Raw genomic sequence first — 23,164 nt, 5'->3', positions numbered from 1 at the left:
TCATATAGACATTCTTATTATGGATTAATATTTTTATTTCTAAGCTTCAGATGTGCCTGTGGGCTTAGAATGAGAGAGCTTTTTACCAGTACAAACAGCTGGTGCAAAGGGAAGTGATATAACTAATTTACGTTCTTAGGCTCTTCCTATCTCTGTGTTTAGTAGTGGACAAGCTAATTCAATACACTTCTCTTACAGTTTAAATTAGTGCAGATAGCTGATGGGAATCACAGGAAGAGATTTTTTTATTCTGAGTTGGGTGTAGGGAAGAGGGTTCGCTTTGAAACTTCATGTTTAGTCCTATTAATCTATAAGCTATTTGTTATTTGTGATATGCTAAGCATTCATTTGGCTGGACGTCTGAAAAGCTCTAAGAAAGGTTGAAAGCATGCAAGAATGAACAGGTTGTTTTGGGAGCTAATACAAGCAGGAAGAACCAGAGTTTTGTTGCAGTGGACAGAACTCAAATAATGTGGGATTCAGTGTGTTAGGGAGGAGAGAAGCTGTCAGCTTTAATGGAGTACAAAGACATGAAGTTGTGTCAGGGGAGGTTTAGGTTGGATGTTAGAAAAAGGTTCACCACCCAGAGGGTGGTTGAGCACTGGAACAGGCTCCCCAGGGAAGTGCTCACAGCACCAAACCTGACAGAGCTCAAGAAGTGTTTGTACAATACTCTCGGGTACATGGTGGGACTCATCTTGAGGATGGTGCTGTGCAGGGCCACGAGTTGGACTTTGATAATCTTAGTGGGTCCCTTTCAACTCAGCATATTCTGTGATTCTGTAATTCTATGATTCTTTGACTAGAGTGGTAAAAGACATGAAAGTTACAGAGGTTAGCATGAACCCGGGTACAGTAGTGCAGCCCTAGATCCTACCTGGTTTACCATCCATCTTTCATATTGCTCTTTAACACACACACACACACACACACACAGAGAGAGAAATGTGCATTACCTTCACTTTTTTCTTTTCCCTTTAAATGCAATTTGAAAACAAAAAATAGTATAATAAAGCTTTATCATTAAAGCCACTGAACAAGGGGCTTTTTATATAATTGTTTCCTGTTGATATATGGATTTTTTCATTTGAAAACACTGGCTATCAGCTTAATCCTTCAAGCAAGAAACTTGTATGCTTTGATAATACAGATGTTTATACTCCCAGTCCGTTGATCTACTTTAAGTTTTTGAAAATAAAAAAAAAAGCTGCACTAGTTATGCTTTTTAGTCTTTGTTTTTCTGAGGAATAATTTGCTAAATTTTCAGTAATAAAATAGCATCTTGTAGCTTCATATGGAAGCATTTAGTATCCAATTTTCAAATTAGGACATCTAGTTTTGGCTGTTAACAGCTAGAATTTTTTTAAAGACTGGAGAAGGTTTTCCCAGCCTCAACAGAAATTGCTGAACCCATATTTTCCAAAGAACTCTGCTTCTATTCAAGCACCTCTGTATTGACCACATAAAAAATTGCTTAACACCCTTCAAATCCTCTTGTAAGTCTAACATCAAGATTTCGTCTACAAAATCTTGTCATCTCTTTTAAGTGTCTCTGGCTCCAGTTGTGGTTCTGTAGCTCTTTTGATCTGTCAGGCAGTAAAAGGCTTTTCCAGACCCCCACTCAATGATTTAGGCATTTATCGTCAAATAGGGCATAAGTATTTTCTGGAGAGGCCTGACATAGACTGCACAGTTGGCAACCAGACTCATGCCTTACAGTCTGTTTTGCATCAAAGAGAAGGCATTCAGTTCTAATGTGCTGAAGGGGGATATTTCACTACTCTGAAAATCCAGCTGCAAGTCATGACAAACACTGATTAAAATTCAAAGCTTAAATGCCTCTTTGTGAAACTCCCTGAGTACAATTAAAGCAGAGGCTCAGAATCCTGGTGGGGAGTGATGTCCAGGGACACTAGCCTTGTAACCTTGCCAAGCAAAAATCTCCACTGAGGTCTGAAAAGGCCTCACTTCGGTAATTTTTTTCCTATTCCTAGCCAATTTTTTCTGATCCACAAATGAATCCCCCAAATTTTGCTTCCTGGAACCTGCATGTTCTGTCCCTGAGATAACCCTGACCAGGTTTCCTCTTCTGTGGTTTGACCTCTTCCCTTCCTAACATGTTTACCAAAGGAATGTAGCAGATAGGTCCAGTGTAGTCTCCCAGCATGGGCATGGTACATTCCAGCTACAGCTGCACTGTGCTGTTAGTGCAACCTCATCACTTCTGAAGTAGGAGCTCTTACATAACTCCTCTCAGAACTGGACACTTTTCAGTAATACATCTAAAACCAATCTGGGCTATTTAATTTTTGTGGGGTTTATACTTATTTAATATTCCCCAGAACTAATACTGATCTATCTGTGGCTTTAGAGGTGCTATTGTTCCTCATGTTAGTACCAAAAGATCCTACCTGTTTGTTATCATACCTACACAAAAGTACCCCTGGCCACATATACAGGGAGGATATCCCCTTTATTCCCAGGAATTCAGTCTTGAGGTAGCTCCCACTTCAACTGGTTGCTGGTAGCATGACCTTTGTGGTGGCTTATGGAATGATCTTGCTGACATTCCTGATGGAAAGCTAAGGTATATACAGTGCTTACAGCCTGATTTTCCCATCTCCTGGAGACATTCTTAGGCAGGGTCCAGAGCTTTATATGTAATTTTGTTGTCATTTAAAGCACCAAACAAAACAGGTTGTTCTGCTGGGGTCCCGAGTTCCTTCTTGGAAGGACTCTGATATCAAGGTGATGGTCTTTATACAAGAAAAATGCAGACATCATATGTGTCATTAAGGAATTCAGAGGAAGCTGAGGACCCCTCTAGGATGTATAGTATTTGGGATACACTTTCAGGAAAGAACCAATTAGTAATATCTCCTTGAACTTTTAATCCTTTTGTAGCATAGGAGAAAGCAGTCTCTGTCTTAATGCTAGTAGTGGCAGCATTTTCTGCCACTAGGCAGAAAAATAAAAGCCACTGATTTCAGGTATGCCTTGGAGAGTTAGAGTCAGGACAAGGGATGGAGTCTGGTGTTTTGAGTGGATTCAAATAGGTCATACTCAGGGTGAAAAGTATATCATAGCATAGCTTATAATTTCTCCTCACCCTTTTCCCCTCTGACCTCCCCCAGAAATGCAGAGATCCCGCTGGAATGTGCTTTGCCCTTTCTGGAGAGGCATGGATGGTTCACCCCTTGCCTGCCCCTTCCCTTCTGCCTGCCCGTCCCCCAAATCCTTGCTTGCTCTTCTGTTTTTCTACTTTCCCTAAATGCAACTTACTTTAAGCATGCATTATTATTAACATCCTACAGTAAAATTAAGCTATTATATAACCCATTTGTCGATCTCAGCCAATTTCTTCTATCTTTTTCTATGTCTATTTATGACGTACATCCAGACTGCACGTCTTTCTTTTTTTCCTCTCCATGTTTATTTTAAAAATAAGTGATTAAAAAAAGATGTATTAAAAAAAAAAGCAACACTCAGGGCTGGTGGGGTTTTTGGCCAACAATTGAAAACATATTTAAATGGGAGGGGGACGGAAGGAAAGAGAATCCAATTGTTAAAAAAAATTCAAATTATGAAAGTGTCCCTAGACTGCTTTGTCTGTTCCTTTCAATGTGTGCATCTGGTTTGTTCATCTTTGAAAGTGTGTGGAATAATTTTTTCTTTAAAAATAAAATTTCAAAATCCAATAATTGTTCTTATCTCCCTTCTTCCTGGGAAGAAAGTGCTCTTTTTCATTTTTTGCTTTTTTTTTTAGTATATCTCTACATAGTTATATTTTGATGTATTTCTTTTCAATGGTTGAATTTCTATCTTAGATTTGGTTTGTTCCAATCTAATAATGGAAAAAAAAAAAAACAAACAAAACAAAAGAGTTATGAATTGTTTTCTGCAATTTTTTCCCTCTATTTCTGTCTTTAAATAAGGAACTACTTCACTGGCAGAATCCTACAGCTGTATTTTTGAGATTCTCCAGAGAATCCGAATATAAAAGCAGTCTAATTTGACAGTGGGGACGGGGTGTACAAACACAATCTTTATATTCGAAACAGACATTTGATGTGCTCAAGAAATGGTTGTCTCAAATTACTGAGAATACTGATGTCAATTTGATGGACTTCAGAAAAGATGATTCTTAGAAGAAGAAGGCTGTGGGTAGCTACGGATGAAGTTGTTCTAATTCCAGTGCATAAAACTAGTCTCCTTGTTTCTTTTGTTTTACTCTCTGGTTATTATTATTATTACTATTATTATTATTATTATTATTATTATTATTAGTTTATGTATTTTTACTGCTATTTTTAGTAGGGAAAAGTCTTAACTGTTTTTATAATTTGAGAACCTTTAATGAAAATGTAAATATTAATACTATAATTATTAATTTTTTTGTAACTTGCATGTTGAAGAAGTTGCAGCTTAGGGTTTGTGAGATTGTCAATGTTAGAGTTCTGTTCTTTCTTTTTGTTGATGGGCATGAATATGCTCATTTGTTTTTGTATATTGCCCATCCCTTCCTTACAGCCAGAAGCTCTAATGCTGCTAGATCACTCCGTACCGCCCTTACATGGACATGGCAACTGACTTACACATTCACTCCCATCATCTTCATCTCCTGTGTAGTACACTCATAGATTTTTACACTCCCACTCCATCCACCCTAAGCATTTTTTCTTCCCATAAGTTCCCCTTCACCACCCCTTTCTTTAGCATTGTTAAAATTTTATGTGCAGTCATCCATTCCTTAAAACACACACACACAAAAATTATAGAAAAAAAGAAAATGTTTAAAAAAATATATATCAAATTGACCAAAAAGGCAAAGAAAGCAACAAACTTTGCTTTTCAAAAAACATTATATGTGTAGATATGCAAACAAGCAAAAGTAAATTCAATAAATTGTACAGGATTTTTCAACTGCAATACGCTAACAACTTTACATAAGATAAAAAAACACAACCAAAAACAGCAGAAAAAAAAACAAGTTCAAATTTGTTAAGGTGCAAGATTTTTTTCTTTTCATGTTATGTGGTGTGGATGTATGTGTTGTTGCCTCCCTGTATCGCCCTTTGTTGTAAAACAAATATATTTAAAAAGAAATAATAAACATTTTGCTAAAAAAGTTTTTAAGAAACAACAGCGAAAAAAAGCAAGTTACAAGAATGTGGCAATGCTACTTGTCCAAGAGCATTCTTACACAACTTTCTTTTGTAAATTTTTCCTTTCATGCCAAAAAACATGCGGGCAATTTGTTGATGTAAGTTGACTGTTATGAAATCAATGTGGTATGCTTTCTAAATATTTTTATGTATTTTTGGTTACTTTTTTTTAAAGGAAATGGTTTTGATTTTCATAATTTTTTTCAGTTCTCATAGGTTTTGATCTTTCTTTTGCTGATAAAAGTGAATTACTTGTTCTGTTTTTCCTTTCTCCGACCTTGTTGCTGTGGCATTTTTATTTTCTAGTGTATGGTTTTGTTTTAGGAAAATATATATAAGTTTATTTATTTTTAATCAGTTTGTATTTGCCTTTATGTTATGTGCTCTTTGTATATTGTCGATTGCCATATTGTATTGTGCATAGGATGGGGTGGAGGAGTCTGAGGCAGTTTACTCCTGTTCTTTCTCAGTGCCCCTCTAGAAGCTTTCTTTCCCTTTCCCCACATGAATCATCAGTAATGCCACTTCTTTTCCAGCTACTTAAATTGTATTTAGCCTGGTGGTATAGCCTTCATGTCAAGTGAAAATTTATGGGACTTCTTTAGCATTTTGGTAATACTCAGGGTTTTCCTACTGCAGCTCTACACCATTCCTACTTTATTCCCATGGATCTATTTTATTTCTATCAATTTTCGTCATTGATGATTATGTGCCCGATGTCCAGTCTAAATGATACTCTCAAGTGTACTCTTACCAGGTAAATGCACCCACTATATTACTATTAGTATCAGACTTGATAGCATCATCCAGAAATTATGCATTTGGCAGACAGATCCTGAACCTCTCAAATTCCCTTACTACAAAAGAGGTTTGCATTAGTTTCTTCAAAAAGCAGTGAGTAAAAGTAAGAGAAAGCCATGCTTCTTTGTGAGTACATATGTTTTCACCATTTCTGCATAGTGATGCTGTGCTCAGCAGGTATATTAGGTTCAGCCTTCAGGTCCCTAGGATAACTGATGCTGAAAACACAACAAATAATTATGCTGAATAGGAAGCTGTCACCAGGTAATCATAAAATTTTAAAATAATGGTGGGAGATAGAAGAGGGCATGTTTCAATTGGTTCAGAGAAGCTCAGTGTCTGGGCACCAAAATACTTGGTTTTGCTCTAGAATTTTGCTTCTAGACATGATGTTAGCACCTCTCTGGAAGGTTCTGCTTCACTGAAACTCCACAAAGGTGACCAAGAATTTACATCAGTGAAAGACGGCCCAGCATCACCTTGGGATTCATGACCTCTCAAATTCTGCACCTTCCTGTTGCTCATCAGCCATCTTTTGGGAAACACTGCATTTACTGATGTCTTTTAATATAGTTGCAGGGAGGGGATTAGGCAATGCTTTTCAACCAGCTCCACCAGAAATCCAGTTTTATCTAATCACTTTGAGGACTAGATAGTCTCTGGAAGGAAAAGGAGATATCTGAGATAAAGAGTTGCAGTATTGCATTGTGGAAATCATGTTTTTCTCTCTACTACTCTCTGTCAATTGCAATTAAATCAGACTGCAAGAGTAGAAAATACTGAGAATATTCATCTACTAGGTTTTGTGTTAGCATCACCTTTCCTTTGAATTAGAGACTATATTCTGAATAATTTCCTCTTTTTATCCTCAGAGGACTCAAAGCAGAATTAACTAAATACCATTAGACTGAAATTTTTGAACTTGGTCTTTTAAAAAGGAATTACTGTGTTGATGCAGAGGGGGGAACGGTAAGGAATTATTTCTCTAGCAAATATTTCATATTGAAAATGGAGTCAGGCTTCACAGGAACATCAAAAGAATAGAATGAAAATTACAAACTTTGGATGCAGAATTTCAAGTACCTGCAGGAATGGATGAATTGTGCAGCCTTTATGGATGACATTTTAAAGCTCTTCAGTTGCAGCTGGAAAAAAGAGAGACGATAAGGCGTGTTCCTTGTCATCATCAGAAGATGAATCTTTCAGGCTTCCCTTTTGTGTGCCTTTTGTCCTGTATCAGTTTGATGCCTGAGACTCCACTGAAGCAGTTGTGGCTCTAAAGATGAAAACCAGCAGCTGCTACAGTTTTTCATCTTGTTTTATTTATCGTATTTTTTGGCGCCCTCTGCATCCTGACTTGCCCACACCATCCTCACAGTTCATAAGGGTTCTATTAAATTTTTAACACTCTGTCTTTTCCAGTGGCAGAGAACTCTGACTGGAGATCAGCTCCAGAGGTATGAATTATATATCTATAAATACGCTTATAAAGCAAAAAGCAGGGCAGCTCCAAGGCTTAAGCAGGCCTTTTATATCCCCAGTGCTCTTGGTAGTTTAAAGAAAAGCACAACTCCATGAAGGTAGCATATGCGTTAGATTAAAAGGCTAATTTTTAATTAATACATGCACACATTCTGGAATGAGAAGGCCAAGCAAAGCACTGGGCTGTTTGGTATAAGGTTTCCCACCTCACAGATTTCAGTTCTCCCAGAGCTCCTTCCAGTTTGGTGTTAAGTTTTTTGGGGTTTGTGGGGTTTTTTTCAGCTACACTGTGAATGAACAAATACGTTTTGCATCTATGTCACTGCAGAGGAAAAAAAATTATTTGTTTCTCTTTTGTTTGGTTCTTTGGCCTTGTGTTGTCAAGAGGAGCTTTTTAAAAAACATATTTCTATTTGAAAAACATCTATTCTCTGCTTAGGAGAGAAAGCACAAAGTAGGTGAATAATAAATCTGGAAAATCCTTGTGAAATCTTTGGATTGCTAAAGTAATCCTGCACTTGCAGCATACTGGTCAACACTTTTAACTGGTGCTTAACAGCCAACAGAAAAAACGGGAAAAAGAAACCTGTAACTACCAGGAAACAGCCTATATCATTCACAAACAGAATCTAAGTCTTACGTGAATATTGTTTGAAAGCCACGGCCCATACTGGCTTGCAGCCTTGTCTTTTTTTTTTTTTTTCATAGCACAGAGCAATTTGGAAATTGAATCTGTAAGCTTTATTCAAGGCTGCAAAGCATTAATTCTGCAATTGAAAAATGGGTAGACATTGTGAGGAGAAAAGAAAACTTGACAAACATAAAACCTCTCTCAAATGTATTTGCCTTCGAGATTGTCACGTAAGGTTTTTCATGGGGTCCTCTTTAGCTTTTTCTAGAGATCGAAATCTATAAAACATTTGCCTTGCACAGCAAACAATTCAGGATCCAAATCCTGCATAAGATATTCTTGACAACCAAGTGGCCATTTTGTCTTTCAAATCTTTCAGCATTTAGCTTTAAACCAACTTGGGGCCTGGGCAAGAGGGACCACTACTCCACCATCAAAGGACCACTGGCTCCAGGCAGCTTCCTGCACCCTCAGCCATTTTTCTGTGAAGGTGGTTCCCCCTACACACACATTCATAATCTGCTTGTCATCAGACACCCTGTCGTGTCTCTTACATGTAGAAATGCAGCACCAATTACAGAGTTGTTTGCAGGTATGATATGAAAGTTTGCGTTTGTTCCATAGATATAGGTGATCATATTTCTCACACTTACCTGGGAGCTTTTCAGGATTTACATTCCCTGTTATCCTTAAATAACACATTTCTTTTAGACTGAGCGGCGTTTTTGTCATGCCATTTTTAAGGAAGTTTTTATCCCTCTATAAATCACATACCCCAAGAAGTATTCACTGTGATTGCATCCTGTTAGACCTACAGCTTCAAGTGTGCTGTGAGTTTTGCATAGATGCCTAACAATGCAATAAAAGAGAAGCCAAATTTGATACCTAGAGTGCTTTTTCTGACTTACTGTCACACAGCCTTTTTTAGTCTCAGTTCCTTCTATTACAGACAATAAAAAAATGAAAAATCAAAACATTATTACCACCCTAGCATCTACCTGATACCCCACAAAAGTAAAATTAACTCCTTTTAACTCAAATTAACTCCTTGATGGAGAAGTGATTCCTAATGAAGGACCTTAAACAGTCTCTTTATTTCTTGCGTATCCAAGTAACCACAGTATCAATCATTGGACAATTTGGAATGAAAACTAATGATGAGATTAAATAATTGTATCAAAGTTAATCCAGTGTTCCTGATACGAAAGTTATTTCTCTCCTCACATACATTGAGAGATGAAAGCTTAGTCCTTACTGTCTTACACTGTCTTCCATCCAATAGATTTGCTAGCATCAAAAAGCTCCGTTATCTTCTCCATCACTTATGTAAAATCCCATTTATCATAGCAAGTCTAACAACTTCACTTAATATTTCAAGAAGGCTGTGATCATTTTTATAGTTCCAGTAGTCTTGATCATTAGCTCAAGTCCTAAATTACAACAAAAGCTATATAACCATGACCTAGTTTTAAATGCAAAGATTACTGGGACAAAAGGAAGGTCTTCATATTAAATGTAAGATATCTCTGATTCCTTCCAGAAAATTAATCATTAACAGGACCAAAATAACTTCTCTTTGGACAAAAACTACCCAAAATATTGCTGCAATGGGTGGCAGATCAACTACATCCTGATGCTGTAGACCAGTATAATAGCTTTTAAGAACAAAGGCACTTCAAGGCTCCAGATGAGCAATTAAAAGCGGACAAACTTCTTTTTCCAGTTGAGTGTCACAGATGGTGAATGAAAATCAGATGAGTATTGCCATTGAACAGCAAAACACTGATCTTAAAAAACTGTTTAAAGGAACATTATCTATCCCTGACTTTCTGGACCTTAAATTCCAGACTCATGAAATTTGATGCAATTCTCACTTAAATACTGTTATTTTTATTCATTTTCTTTACCAGGCTCACAGATGATCTTTCCCCTCAAGGCATACTCCAAGTTCGTCCTGAGACCACCTGTTTGCGTAGATTATAGATGCTCTACTCAAGCCATGGATAGGCCTTCTGGACATATATAAATCATATTACATGCTCTAGTTTCTACATTGCTCAGAAAACAGCTCAGATGCATGAGCACAAAATGCAGTGTAGCCATTTGGCAGACTACACTTTAGGCTTTTTTACATAATTTTTTTGAAAGCATGTAGTATGGAGACATTGATACTTATTTCTTCATTCTCTCTGCAGTAACAAAAGAGATATATGAACATACTGAGGAAGCTCAGAAAACTAAACAACATGTTCAAATTGGCCATTTGTATCTTAACTTAAAACTAGCTTTGCATGAAAGTATGCAAAGTACCGCATTTCTTATTTTGGCATAATTTCTACCCTGGTACCTCTGAGGGAATTCTGATTGTTTCAATTGATTAAACTGTGCCACCACTTAGTTTCCCATTAAGGAAGAGAATAAACCATATTGCTATTTCGGCTATCCAGATTTAATCAAACTGTTAAGTACCTTTTTCAGTATATTGCTATCTTCAATGTGTAATTTGTTCAAATATATTGCTCTCTAAATACATTTAGAAGGGATTTTGATTTTAGACCATATTCCTTATAGACGTTCCATGGACATTACTGGCAGAATTCAGTGGAAAACAAGTGCATGTATTATATGGGGTAGATTTGAGAGAGCAGAATTTTGACCCTGATGCATTCAGCATTTTAACAATGCCAAAGTGTTCATTAGCAGTTATTAATACATAATTAAAACCCAGAATTATTTATTTAGAAACTATAATTCCTTTTGTACATCCTTCTTAAGCAATGGTGAGTATAAATCAAAGTTTCCTATGCATTAGGAATACTTCTTACTGAGTTGCACTCCTAGAACAGATCTAGATGACACTCATGATGTCACGTGAACACTTCCACTTATATTTTAAGCTGCTTACTTAAATGGCTAGGCAAAGAAAAATTACCCAAGAGACAATTTATACTTTCAAAAGCCATGTGGTTCACTCTGAAAAAGGGGTTAATTACCTGTATGTCAGCAGAAAACTATATAATCAGAACTAAAGGAATTAGATAAAATAATAAGATTCCACACTTTTTTTTTTTTTTTTTTTAATCCACAAAATAAAACAGTGGAGTGTTAACTACCATAGACTCAAAAGTAGAGGGGCAGTTACATTATAATATAGAGACAACACAGGGCTATTACCCTAAGAGTAGCAATATTGCTGCTCAGAATCCAAATCACAGAAATGATGCACTGATTTTCTTGTTACATTTGCAGCTTATATTGTGGTAAGGTACAAATGTTACACCTATAGCTTTATTGTTCAACTTGAAGAGGAGACCATAAGTCTACCTTGTTTTCAGCCCTCTATAGGCAGGTAGCCAGCATGGCAGAAATCAGTAGAACTACTGCAATTGTCTACCTGTCAAAAAGTAACAGTAGGTGTGAAGACAACTTCTGCAGTATAATCCTGGACTCAAGTGCTATCTTGGTTCATCAAAGTCCTTGTTCAGTTTTTTTTGTCAATCACAATAAAACCTATCTTAGTTTTTAATCAAATTATAATAAATGAATATCAAGAAGAATAGAAGATTAAGATAGCATGGCACTAGTAGCCCCAAAAGATGCAAGGAAAGGGACATTCCTAGTGTCAAACAGAATGCTAAAGAAAGATTAAAAAGAGATGAACATTGAGTAGAGCTCTGTACCTTCATGGACCCAGTAAGTACTTGGTTCTTATTCCATCCCTCACTTTCATGAACCTTCCCACAATTTAAAAGCCAGATAATGTTGAAGAAGAAATGGATGAATGGGAAATGCCTTAGGGAAAGGACTTACGTACTCCTACATATGGTGAGCATATTAGAATGGCAGTGAAGAAATACCACTGTTATTTTAAATGAAAAGGATCAGAAGAGGAAAAACTGGCAAAATGAGTGGTAAAAAACACATCTAGGACAACACTGGTCTATGGAAGTCCAAAGTAATTAATTTAAATAGTCTTCTAACCAAATGCTAAAAAAAGATCACTACCAAAAATTGGTGACCACAGAGTCACTTGAGAGTATCTTCAAAAATCAAAAAATTTGGGTCCCCAAAAATTCACAGTATTTCACTGTATGCACCTAGCATAGGTAGGAAATGGAACGTGCACTTTACCAATGTCCAAGAAGGGTGGGAGGGAACAACGAGAGGCATCCCCAGGAAAGTATGTTGGTAGTGTAGCTAGAGAGAGAAAGCTGATCCCTGACACCTTTTCATAATGCCCAGATCCTCTCTCACCCTTAAGTGAACTGAAAATGGTGCATTGTGTCATTAAAATGTACTAATCATCTTTTCTTTCTCTTTTCCATCCCAGGAGGTGAATTAGTTATCCCTCTACTTGTAGAAGACCCTTTAGCTATCCCTCCTATTGCTACTCGTGCACCTTTCATTACACTTCCCCCTACCTTTCGCCCCCTCCTCACCATTATTGAGACCACCAAAGATTCCCTGTCCATGACCTCTGAGGCGGGGTTACCTTGCTTGTCGGACCAAGGCAGCGATGGTTGTGATGATGATGGCTTGGTGATATCTGGGTATGGCTCAGGGGAAACCTTTGACTCTAACCTACCCCCTACTGATGATGAAGATTTTTACACCACCTTCTCCTTGGTAACAGATAAGAGTCTTTCCACTTCAATCTTCGAAGGTGGCTACAAAGCACACGCACCCAAGTGGGAATCCAAGGACTTTAGACCTAACAAAGTCTCCGAAACTGGTAGGACTACTACCACGTCTTTGTCCCCTGAGCTGATCCGCTCCACAGCTTCGTCCTCGACTGGGATGGTTCCCAAATTGCCAGCCGGCAAAATGAATAACCGTGAGCTCAAACCCCAGCCTGACATAGTCTTGCTTCCGTTGCCCACTGCCTATGAGCTAGACAGCACAAAGCTGAAGAGCCCGCTAATCACTTCCCCCATGTTCCGTAATGTGCCCACAGCAATCCCCACGGAGCCGGGAATCAGACGGGTTCCGGGGGCCTCAGAGGTGGTCCGTGAGTCGAGCAGCACAACGGGGATGGTCGTCGGCATTGTGGCTGCTGCCGCCCTCTGCATCCTCATCCTCCTGTATGCCATGTACAAGTACAGGAACAGGGACGAGGGGTCCTATCAGGTGGACGAGACGCGGAACTACATCAGCAACTCGGCCCAGAGCAATGGCACGCTCGTGAAGGAGAAGCAGCAGAGCTCAAAGAGCGGCCACAAGAAGCAGAAAAACAAGGACAAAGAGTATTATGTGTAAAAAAGAATACTTATTTATATATAAATACATAAATACTTAATGAGATTTAACTGAGATATCAGAACCATTGCAGCGAACGAGATGATTGGGAGATAACGTTTGTGGGAAAAAGTATTGGGAAAAAATTTTCAGCAGTGACTGTTAATGTCTAAGTCATCACTTGGAGTCAGCAAACTTTGCCCTAATGTATTATAAAGCACACTTAGCGTTCTGGAGATGGCGCGCACAGCTCTGCTCTGTTAGTGAACTTGGACATCTCCAAATCTCCTCCTCCGCTGAACTTTCTGCAAAGGTAGAAGACTTCATGGCTTACTTGTTTCATATCTCCAAGTGAGTCTTTAACAATGTTCGTGATCCCTGACTGTATCAATAATTTTTCAGTTTACTTATTTAAAAAAAAAAAAAAAAAAGAAGGAAAAAGAAAAAAATTACAAACATTATTAAAGAACAAAGAAATATTGAACTAACTGATCTGGCCGTGTCCAGCATACATATAACTTTTCGAGATTGGAGGAGGGGAATAAATGATTTTGGAGATTGTTGGTTTTTTGGTTTGGTTTGGTTTTGTTTCTTGGGTTGCTTTTTGTTTGGTTTCTTTGGTTACTTTTGGGTGAGGGAGGGAAGAGTTGAGTGGAATGGTGTGGGGGGTGAACCAGGACATGACTTGAGAAGGAATCTCGGAAAAAAAGTCCATAATAAAGAGAGACTATTACCATATATGAACTCAAAAGCTACCCATGGTGTTTACTCTGCATATCTGGTTGTATTGTCTCTAGAATCCGTCATCTTGCAGTAAGTTGTTTGCTAACAACACAGTGTAAGTGTCTGATGAGTGGTGCTGAGGAAAATTGTCATGAAAAGCTGGTTCTCTTGGATCTGGCTCCAGTATTTGCAACTGAACTGACGAGCAGATGGGTTTGGGTCTGTTCTGATCAGTCATTGGCTTTATTTGAGTATAGCACTTAGTATGCATTAGACAACCAAAGTATGGTTAATGGGATTTGGAGATTCAAAAAAGAATGCTTAAAAGTTATTAACCATTCTGAGCTGAATATACTGTGCAAAAATAAAGGAGCATTCCTCTGGGTTCTGGTTCTGTGACATTGCAGTGCATGCAAAAAATAATAATAAAGCAGTTTAATAAAGAGATCAGAAAGACACCACTGGAGTTCAACTTGTGACAAGAACAATAAATATCAGAAAAGCTAAGCACTTGTAAAAGAATGCAAAATACATAGTTTTTTTGACATATAACTGTTTTTCATATGTAATATTTTAATTTTGTAGCTTGACATTTCAGATCATCTGTCTTTCCATTTGCCCTATTCTCCCTTTTCCTTCTCTTTTATATAAAAGGAAATAAATAAAGCTGCTGTGACACACAAAAAATAATAAAGAAAAATTAATTTAATAATATAATATATATATATACACACAGATATATTTATCATGGTATGTTTGATGGGACGGCTGGAACAGAAGTTCTGTTATGATCTTAATGCAGAATGTTCTTGAAGAACAGAGTAAAAAGAAACAGACAACAAAAGCAAACCTTAAAATGTGAAGGGAGTGTGTGTTTTAGCTTTGTCACAGTTACCTGTGTCAAAAAAAAATCTGAAATTTTGTTTACATATTTTACTACTATTTTTTTGCTAGTATAATTTCTATATGGATACTCTGATGGTGTATATACTGTTTTATGGTTAAATTGGGAATGTCTTATGTTTTATTTAACTTATTTAATTTGGTTGTTTGGGTTTTATATTTTCCCAGTTATTGTGAAAAGGATTATCTTACTGTACAGAACAATAGTGAGGTGGTTTGACGGCCATGCCTATTATGTGGAAAAACATAAATGAGGGAGAGAGAGACAGAGAGGGAAACAACAAAAACCAAGACGGGTTGAGAATCCTGGGATATCAGAAATGAAAACTTTTGCAGATGAAAACTAATCAGCTGTTTAGGTTTAGAAATCTACTCTTGCTGGTGTTTATAAGTCGCATGAATATTTGACTTTGAAGAAGTGTCATCAGATACACACACGCACATGGGAACTTAAATTCAAAAAAACAGTCTTCTCAAATGTTTGGAGAAGACGCTTTCACGTTAACAATTATTTTCAGTGCGTGTATGTGTGCGTGTGTGTGGTGCGTGTGCGCGTGTGTGAGGTTGAGCTTTTTTCTTTTTTATTTTTTATACTAAAAAGAAAAAAAGACAGGTTTTAAAAAGGTATGAAAGCACGATTTTAGATGACTTAACTGGCCGAAACTATATAAAGTTGATTATATCTTGATGTCTGTAAAAGATTGCTGTTCTTGGAGTCTTGGAGTCTTGTGAAATGATTTCCTGCTTTCTTTCTTCCTTTCCTTTTTGCTTTCCTTTTTTAAGTTAAAGGAAAAATATTTACACTTTCCTTTTTTGTGTAAGTTTCTATTGGACAGTTTTTGGGAACGTGCATTTCTGTATGTGGGCTTCTACCATATCCCTGTTGCTTTATGGACAACTTGGAGAATTTTTGAGTTACCGTGATGTTATAGCTTTTTTTTCCTTTCTTTTTCTTCTTTTTGATTCTTCTTCTTTTCTTAGTTGCATTTTGTTTAAAGATATGCTTAGCAATAAAATGTTCTTCCCAAAGCCCTGGATGTTGCTGCATTTTTATTTCTGAAAGGCTTCAGGGAAATTCCAGACCTTTAAAGGTGAAAATATTCTGTGATGTAAGTATCTCCCATCCCACAGGAGTGTCTAGCCACCAAATTACAGAATCATGTTCATGTTTGCTTTCTTCTGTTAGTCCAATGAACCGTATTTCTTTCCTTTGCTGGGATATAAATTAAACTTCAGTCTGGGGGTCTATCCCATACTACTCCCACGTGGGGTAGTTCTCTGGAATATGGGCTTCAGTCATGTCAGATAAAAGCATACCTAGGACATTGACTTAGTATGCCCTTTCTTATATGCTCCCTTTGAAGTGTGTAGGTCTTTCCATGATGTTTATGGGATTCTGGATTCCTCTTTTGCCAGGAGTCTCTATTTGATGTGCTGTGGCAGCTGAATTCTTTTGGGGATTTAGATAGCTAATTTGATGCAGAAAAATGTTCACATCATTTTATATGAGGATCTAGCTTAGGTCCTCTGAATTTATCTATCACCTTCCACATACTTCCTAAAGTAGATGGTCTGAGTGTTCACTTCTTTCCAGGTACACCCTGAGGGTCCCAAAACCCCCGCTACGGTACTGAGTGTTCCTTGTCCTACTGGGCATTATAATCTGATTCCGGCCATCATGCATAATTGCCAGTATCCTGTCTTGTTTAGCAAGTTGTGTGAACTTCAGTTCACAGTAGCAGTGTGGGGATTTGTCAGATTCAAACTTCCCAAGCTATCTGCAATGTTTTTTTACTTTTTACAGGCATCTGAAGGTCAGCCAAATGAGTGGTTTACAGCCCTTTCATTTTCAACTGAGGATGACATCACCTTTTTTTTCCCCTAGGTGGAATCCGTAGTTCTTTTGAGTAGTGTTTTCCACAGGTTTCATTTACAACCAAATTCGACTTAGGATAAAATGATTGGTCTGGTATTTCCTATGATTTTCTACATTGGTTTTGCTCATATTTGCATAGGCAAGAATATGTATGTGTATATACATGTGAGGTTCATTTACTGTTTTCAGTTCTTTTGTGAATTGTGTTCTAACAACTTACAGATTCTCACAAGTATCAAACCCCCAGGTTTTGGTCCAATCTTCACTCATTTCCCTCCCAAAAATCATTAAATTCCTGGGTGCTGACTGCTACCTAATATTTCCAGTACTGGAACAGTCAGCTGGCATGTGGGAGATATAGGTCTGAACGTAAATATCTCTTCTAATATTGCAGTAAATTTCCTTATCACCAACCAGTTGGTGTTCTGAAAAAATATTTTTTTTTCCTCAGTAGTTCTCTCAATACCTGTTATACTTCATATCATTATGAAATATTATGTGAAACGAGAAATTTCAACCTGACTTACCCTAACCCTCTGGTTATAGTCACGCTTTTTCTCATTTTGTCTGCCACCTAATGACCATTTTATTATTTAGGCTAAATGAAAATGTCAGAACGGAGATTTCATTACTGCCTAAAAGGCTTGGAATTATTGTATGTCTTTGGCTCATCACAGAATCCTAGAATTGCTGAGATAGAAAGAGACCCCTGGAGGCCATGTAGTCCAAGCACTACCACACCAAAGCAGAGTCAACTTCACCAGCTTGCCCAGGACTATGTCTTTTTTTATTGTATCTATCTCCACATATAAATGCCACAATGTCTCTAGACAACCTTCTCTGTGTGACCACCCTCATTGTAAACATTTTTTGTTGTGGTTAGATGAAATTTGGTATTTCTTAACGTGTTCCCTTTTACCCTTTTTCTGGGTACCACTGAAAAGATCCTGGCTCTCTCTTCTTTACAACCTCGCTTCAGGTGTTCATACACATTAGTAAGATTCCCCATAAGCCTGTGCTTTTTCAGGTTGAGCTGTCCCAGATCTCTCAGCCTCTTCTTGTACAACAGATGCTCCAATCACTTATTTATCTTCATGTCTCTTTATTGGACTAACTCCAGTATCTGGAGCAGACACAATTGCCTGATCACCATAACTGAGCTAGGTATATAGCTCTTTTTGAAGACCCAGGCTGGGCAGCTGCTCCTCTTCCCACCATTTTCTACTGGTAAACAACATCCCACTTACTGTGTCCCTCTTTAAAGATCCCTCTCTTAGATGCCTAATTCTGTGTTTTCAAAACTTTTCAGCATACCTCTGTTTATTGCACAGTTGCAGAGGTTCTTCACTGAGACAAGTCATGAAGATCTGAGCATGAATGGGCTTTAGCTTTCCCAGCCCTGGTGTTGCAGAAAAGGACTAGTTAGGAGCAATATCAATGCTGGCTCCTTTTCCAGACATTTCTATCTGTGCTTCTTGTCTGGGAGGGAGGGCAGACCTGCTGGTCTCCTCTGCTGTGGCTGTGCCAGACTGTTTTACTTCCGCAAAAAGTGAGAACATACTGATCAGACAGTTTGGTAATAATGATTAAAAGACAAATATCCTTCCTGTCAATTCCATAGTGAAAGTATCTTCAATCATGAGGCGGTGATGACTCCCGAGGAAGGCAAAGACATATGAATTATAACTAATGAATGTGACTTGACACTTAGAACCAAAGCTAAGCATGTTACTTCTATGGGGATGCAGTTTTTAATGCTATCAGTCTGTAAGGCATGTGCAAGATCACAAAGTTCTTTCAAGGGCCCTGTGAGAACATAAAGTCATATGCAGCTGTTGCCATTTTATCATACATCCTCCCTAGCTGCCAAGGTTGGCACTGGCTCCCTGGAAGATGTTTCTCATATGGTAGAACAAATCACTGCCTTTCCCTTCCCACATGCAAGTGATAACAAAGAATGGAACAGCAACAAGACTTGCCTTCCAGCTGCCAGCCTCACCGGATCTTCTTGGGTTAGTAGAGATACTAGCATGAGAAGAAAGACTATTCCTGCTGTTCAGTCTCTGGATGGGACCTTGGCTGAGCTCTGAGAGCACATTTGCCAAGGTGGTAAAGAAGCATTGTAATAGGGGTGTCATGATAAATGAAGGAGGTTGGGTTGCAAGGTCTTGGCTGATTCTTGCTCTTTATTGGTGAAAGTTTCCCCACAGTAGCAACATTTGTTGGGTTATTTAAGTAGAAAAGAATCAGGATCTCTTATTCATTTTGTTGAAACACTGCCTTATGCGTAGTAAGCTATCACTCTGTTTTCTCTTCAGACAATACACATTGCACAGTGCTATACCTCCTGTCTGTCCCCAAACAGTTCCAAATAACCCCATGTCTCTGGAGTGCCTGTTCATGTTGTCTTTCACACATCAGCAAATACAGTGCCATTCAAGGAAAATTTTCGGTAAATGTTGGTCTGCAGGGATTTGATGTTTATAATTTGCATGAGAGACAGAAAAGAGCACACTCAAGAGATTATGCTGGACTACATATAGCTAAAGAAAGGCTTAATTTTTAAAGGTATTAAGCTGGCTAATTCTTATTGAAAACAGGGGAAATCAACTACATAAACACCTTTAAAAATTGAGGCCATTTCAGTGTAGTCAGATAAAGTTAATTAGCTAGTGTTAATTGCTTGGGCTTTTGCAGTACCAAATGGTGTAGGCAAGGTGGACAAGGTTCTGCTTTTCCTCATGAGGCTTGCATAACTCACTTGCCTTCAGAGTGGGAGTAAAAATGAGAGATGGTTTAGATATGCTGTAAATTGCCTGGAGACAAATCCATTTCAGCATGCTAGGATGAAGCTGCATGAGCATGCTGTTTCCTTAAATTCAATTGAAGCAGACCAAAAAAAGAGAAAAAACAAATTTGGCACCTTTACATACTTTGTAAAAACCCAACAGAAGCCCAGACCTGTAATTCTGCCACCAAGAGCAACCTAAAGCCACTCAGCAAGAGTTTTCATCTACTGCTCCATGCATCTCTTTTGTCTGCGTGTTTACAGAATACAACAAAAGGACAATGTCCACACGGGTCAGAAAAATCCTGAACAAGCAGCTGGAAAAACTTAAGGCATGCTTTTCTTCAATGGCTAGTAAGCTGGGCACTATGCCTTACAGCTTTGGCCGGTGCACATGGAAAATTAAACTCACTGGAAAAGAATTATATATATATACATTTAATAATGCTGCCAAAGCCTTTGTAACACTATGAAAAAATCACTCAGCATTTGGATTTCAAGAATACTTACATAAAGTGTTAAAACACAGAACAAAAAACAGGACTGAATCACACCACAGAAACAAAAGTGGAAATGGGAAAAGTGAAGGCTCTGTAAATCATTTGTAATTGTATCTGCATGACCTCCTTGGTGCATACAGTTCCCACAGTTTTCAGTCTTATAGCCTGGCCCAGTAATTTAAAGTTGTTACTACTATCAAATGATGGTAACAGCACATCTTTATTGGAGTGGGGAAAGAGGTAATTGGAAGGATCACTCACAAGGTGATGAGGTCCCCCTTCTGAGGAACAGTTTCCAAGGGCTATTTGTAAGAGCAGATGAAGACAGAGAAGAAGAGCCTGCGTGCAGTGCACAGCCATGCACCTAGTAAAGCAGCAGGTGAAGATGATTTCCAAAACCAGGAATGCTGGACTGACCTGTGCCAGGGCTAAGGCTCTTTGTGTAACTTAAATCAAGCCCTTTTGTCCACATGCATTATGCACTGGAGTTTACCTGTACTGTGCAGGACACTTCAGTAAGTCTATTTGAATTCTGTAAGTATTTGATCTCTACCACTTCTTCTACATCATAGGATTATTAATTTCTGCCTGTTCTCTGAGTCACAAACAGTAATTTAGATGGTTCCCTCATGAGCTGATAGTGTCTCCCCTGTGCAAGGATGGAAATTAAGACAAAGAGACTTGCCTGTGGTTGTATATATAATCCATGGTTGTAAAAAGATTAGCCCTCAAAGCTTCCAGACTCTCCCACTATACTCATGCCTCCGAAGTACACTGTGGTGCTGCCAGCGGTAGAACACATGCAGTCCTTCCATTAACATTTGCTTCTCCAGATCAAGAGCTGCCTTGATTTGCCTTGGCTAAGAAAACTTAGAGCAAATGGTGTAAACACAGGAGCTTCTCAAAAGAAAAAACACTTTTAACTAAGGACAAACCATTTAAAAAATGGAAACTCTTAGGTTTCTAACTGTTTATTTAAAATGTCCAGGGTTTATACATACTGGTAAATACACAGGCGCAGGCCTGCATTTGAACATCCAAAGCAACTTCTAATCTGTTAATCAAGCCCTCTTCTCTCATGTGCATTATGAACTAGAGCTTACTTGTACTGTGCTCTACTCGACTCTGGCAGTACTAATCTGCCAGAGTCTAGCTTTGCCATCTGCGAACTCCTGCAGAAAATCACTGCCTGCATCTGTAATATTTTGCTATAAATAACTTTTTATACCAATTACAATAACATCAATGACAACACAATTTTATTACATGTAATTATAGGAAGTAAAACTAAGTGCCATACCACAGCCCTCCTGGGTCAGTGAGAGTTGAAGTTGATTGTTATCTCTCACAGTCTACACTGAAATATGTAGTGTTGCCAAGATTTTAGATAACAAAGATATTGTTATCTGGATAAATTGAGTCATAACTATTACAAACATTCAGAACCAATTGAAACTTCCTTTGAAGCTAATGGCAAAGCTTCCTGACAGTAAACAGAGAGTGCTCCCTTTCCATAAATCTCTGAATCTCTGCAAGTTTTGCTTTTAAAACTGTTTGGATTTTTCCTTTTTTCCCTTACCTCATGGTGTTCACTGATTTATTTTTTTTAAATATTAGCCACATTATGTTAATAATAACAATGATGGTATGCACTATAAGGTTTACTTTGTAACAAGGAAAGTTTCTGGAGGATTGCTTCTGTTCTCTCAAAGCCTTTTTAATACAAGGATTGAGAGCATAGAAAACTCTCAAGCACCTCAAAGTTCTTTCTCTGTTCTCCTGATGTTTCTGGGCCCTGAAAAACAAAATTAATTTTAAGTGGCCTTAATATCATGATTTCTTCTACAGAAGGGGACCTACAAATAGATTTACAATTCTTATTTTTCATAGCTGTTTGCACTTCATAGTGCAAACATTCTCATTAACTAATTTGCTTAGCAAAAGGAAAGAAAATAAGCTGCATATCCAGTGCATCTGGGTAAATGTAGGGCAAATCCATCAACAGCACTGTTGCATTTAAGCATGGGCTCTTGCACTTAACATACACATCCAGGGTGAACATATCAGACAATACTTTACTATTTAGCACTAAGACATATTGCTGCTTGAGCACTTACTACTGAAGTTAAGAAATGCTGTGCCACTGATTTCAGAGAGTGTTTGAGCAGCACTTCAATGAAATATGGTACAAACTCATCAACAAAACATATAAAGGGAAAGTATGTGCAATCCTGAAGCCAGTTCCTGCTTTCCTCATCTAAGTTAAAGGATTTATACTTTCTTCCTCAAATTCTCAATCAATAGTACGACATAATGTATCCCATCTACTAAGGATCATTTCTTGCAGTGGCACCTGTGCAGCTTTGTTGAAGGTAAAATTCTTACACATTCTTGTCAAAAATATGAAGTAGAACTAGTAATTCTTGTTTATAAAAGCAGTTTGGCGCTATCACTAAATGTGAAATATGGATGCAAAATGGTTGTTTTGCCCCACTTAGAGCAGTTCTCAGCTAGGTTAATGTTTTTGCTGGTATTTGCATAACTGAGGGAACTCACATTCCAGGTCCAGACCTTGAAGACTCCACAACACAAGTACAGATGTATTATTTTAATGCCATTACATAGCAACATTTGTGCTGAAGAGTCTTAAGCTGAGCTTGTTATTTGTGGGGGGAGGAAAAATTGGCTTCAGCTTACATAGCAAACAACCTTGATCTGAGTCAAAGCCTGGCACCTAATGGCCATTCACCCATCTAACCAGGAAAGATTTTGCAAACCAATTGGTCAATGAAAAAAAACCTACAGAACCATCTCCACCCTTATTCAGGGGATTTCTGAGCTATAAGTTATAGTCCCCATTTCATGTCTGCCGCACAGTTTAGGCCAGCAGAGCACCAGCACTAGACCAGTAGCACCAGGTACTACACATCTGCACTGCTGACAAGGTCTGTATGTTCATGAAATACCAGACAGACCTCAGGTGTCTTTAGATGCCAGGACACCAAATGTAGAGGAGCAAGTGCTGGCTTGAAGATTATCAAAAAAAATTGTGGTCACACA

At 38.0% G+C, this 23,164-nt stretch overlaps 1 protein-coding gene across 36 annotated transcripts in view; it reads left to right on the top strand.

Annotated features, from left to right (window-relative positions):
* The window catches only part of NRXN3 (neurexin 3), a 985,201-nt gene extending 969,232 nt beyond the window's left edge, over positions 1-15,969 (top strand). For 18 of the 36 annotated variants that reach the window (XM_048307842.1, XM_048307844.1, XM_048307843.1 and 15 more), the window contains one exon: positions 12,410-15,969. In XM_048307842.1, the coding sequence (XP_048163799.1) occupies positions 12,410-13,335 (926 nt within the window). In that variant the 3' untranslated portion in view covers positions 13,336-15,969. Of the gene's footprint in view, positions 1-4,530; positions 4,947-7,388; positions 7,424-9,989; positions 12,060-12,409 lie in introns of those variants that run through there. The other 18 variants (XM_048307857.1, XM_048307861.1, XM_048307848.1 and 15 more) reach the window with 4 other exon arrangements.
* Positions 15,970-23,164: the final 7,195 nt, after the last annotated feature.

Source organism: Corvus hawaiiensis, chromosome 6 (genome assembly GCF_020740725.1).
Source record: "Corvus hawaiiensis isolate bCorHaw1 chromosome 6, bCorHaw1.pri.cur, whole genome shotgun sequence".
NCBI classification, from domain to species: domain Eukaryota; kingdom Metazoa; phylum Chordata; class Aves; order Passeriformes; family Corvidae; genus Corvus; species Corvus hawaiiensis.
Note: the sequence above shows the minus strand (reverse complement) of the source record. Positions and strands in the feature narration are given on the sequence as shown.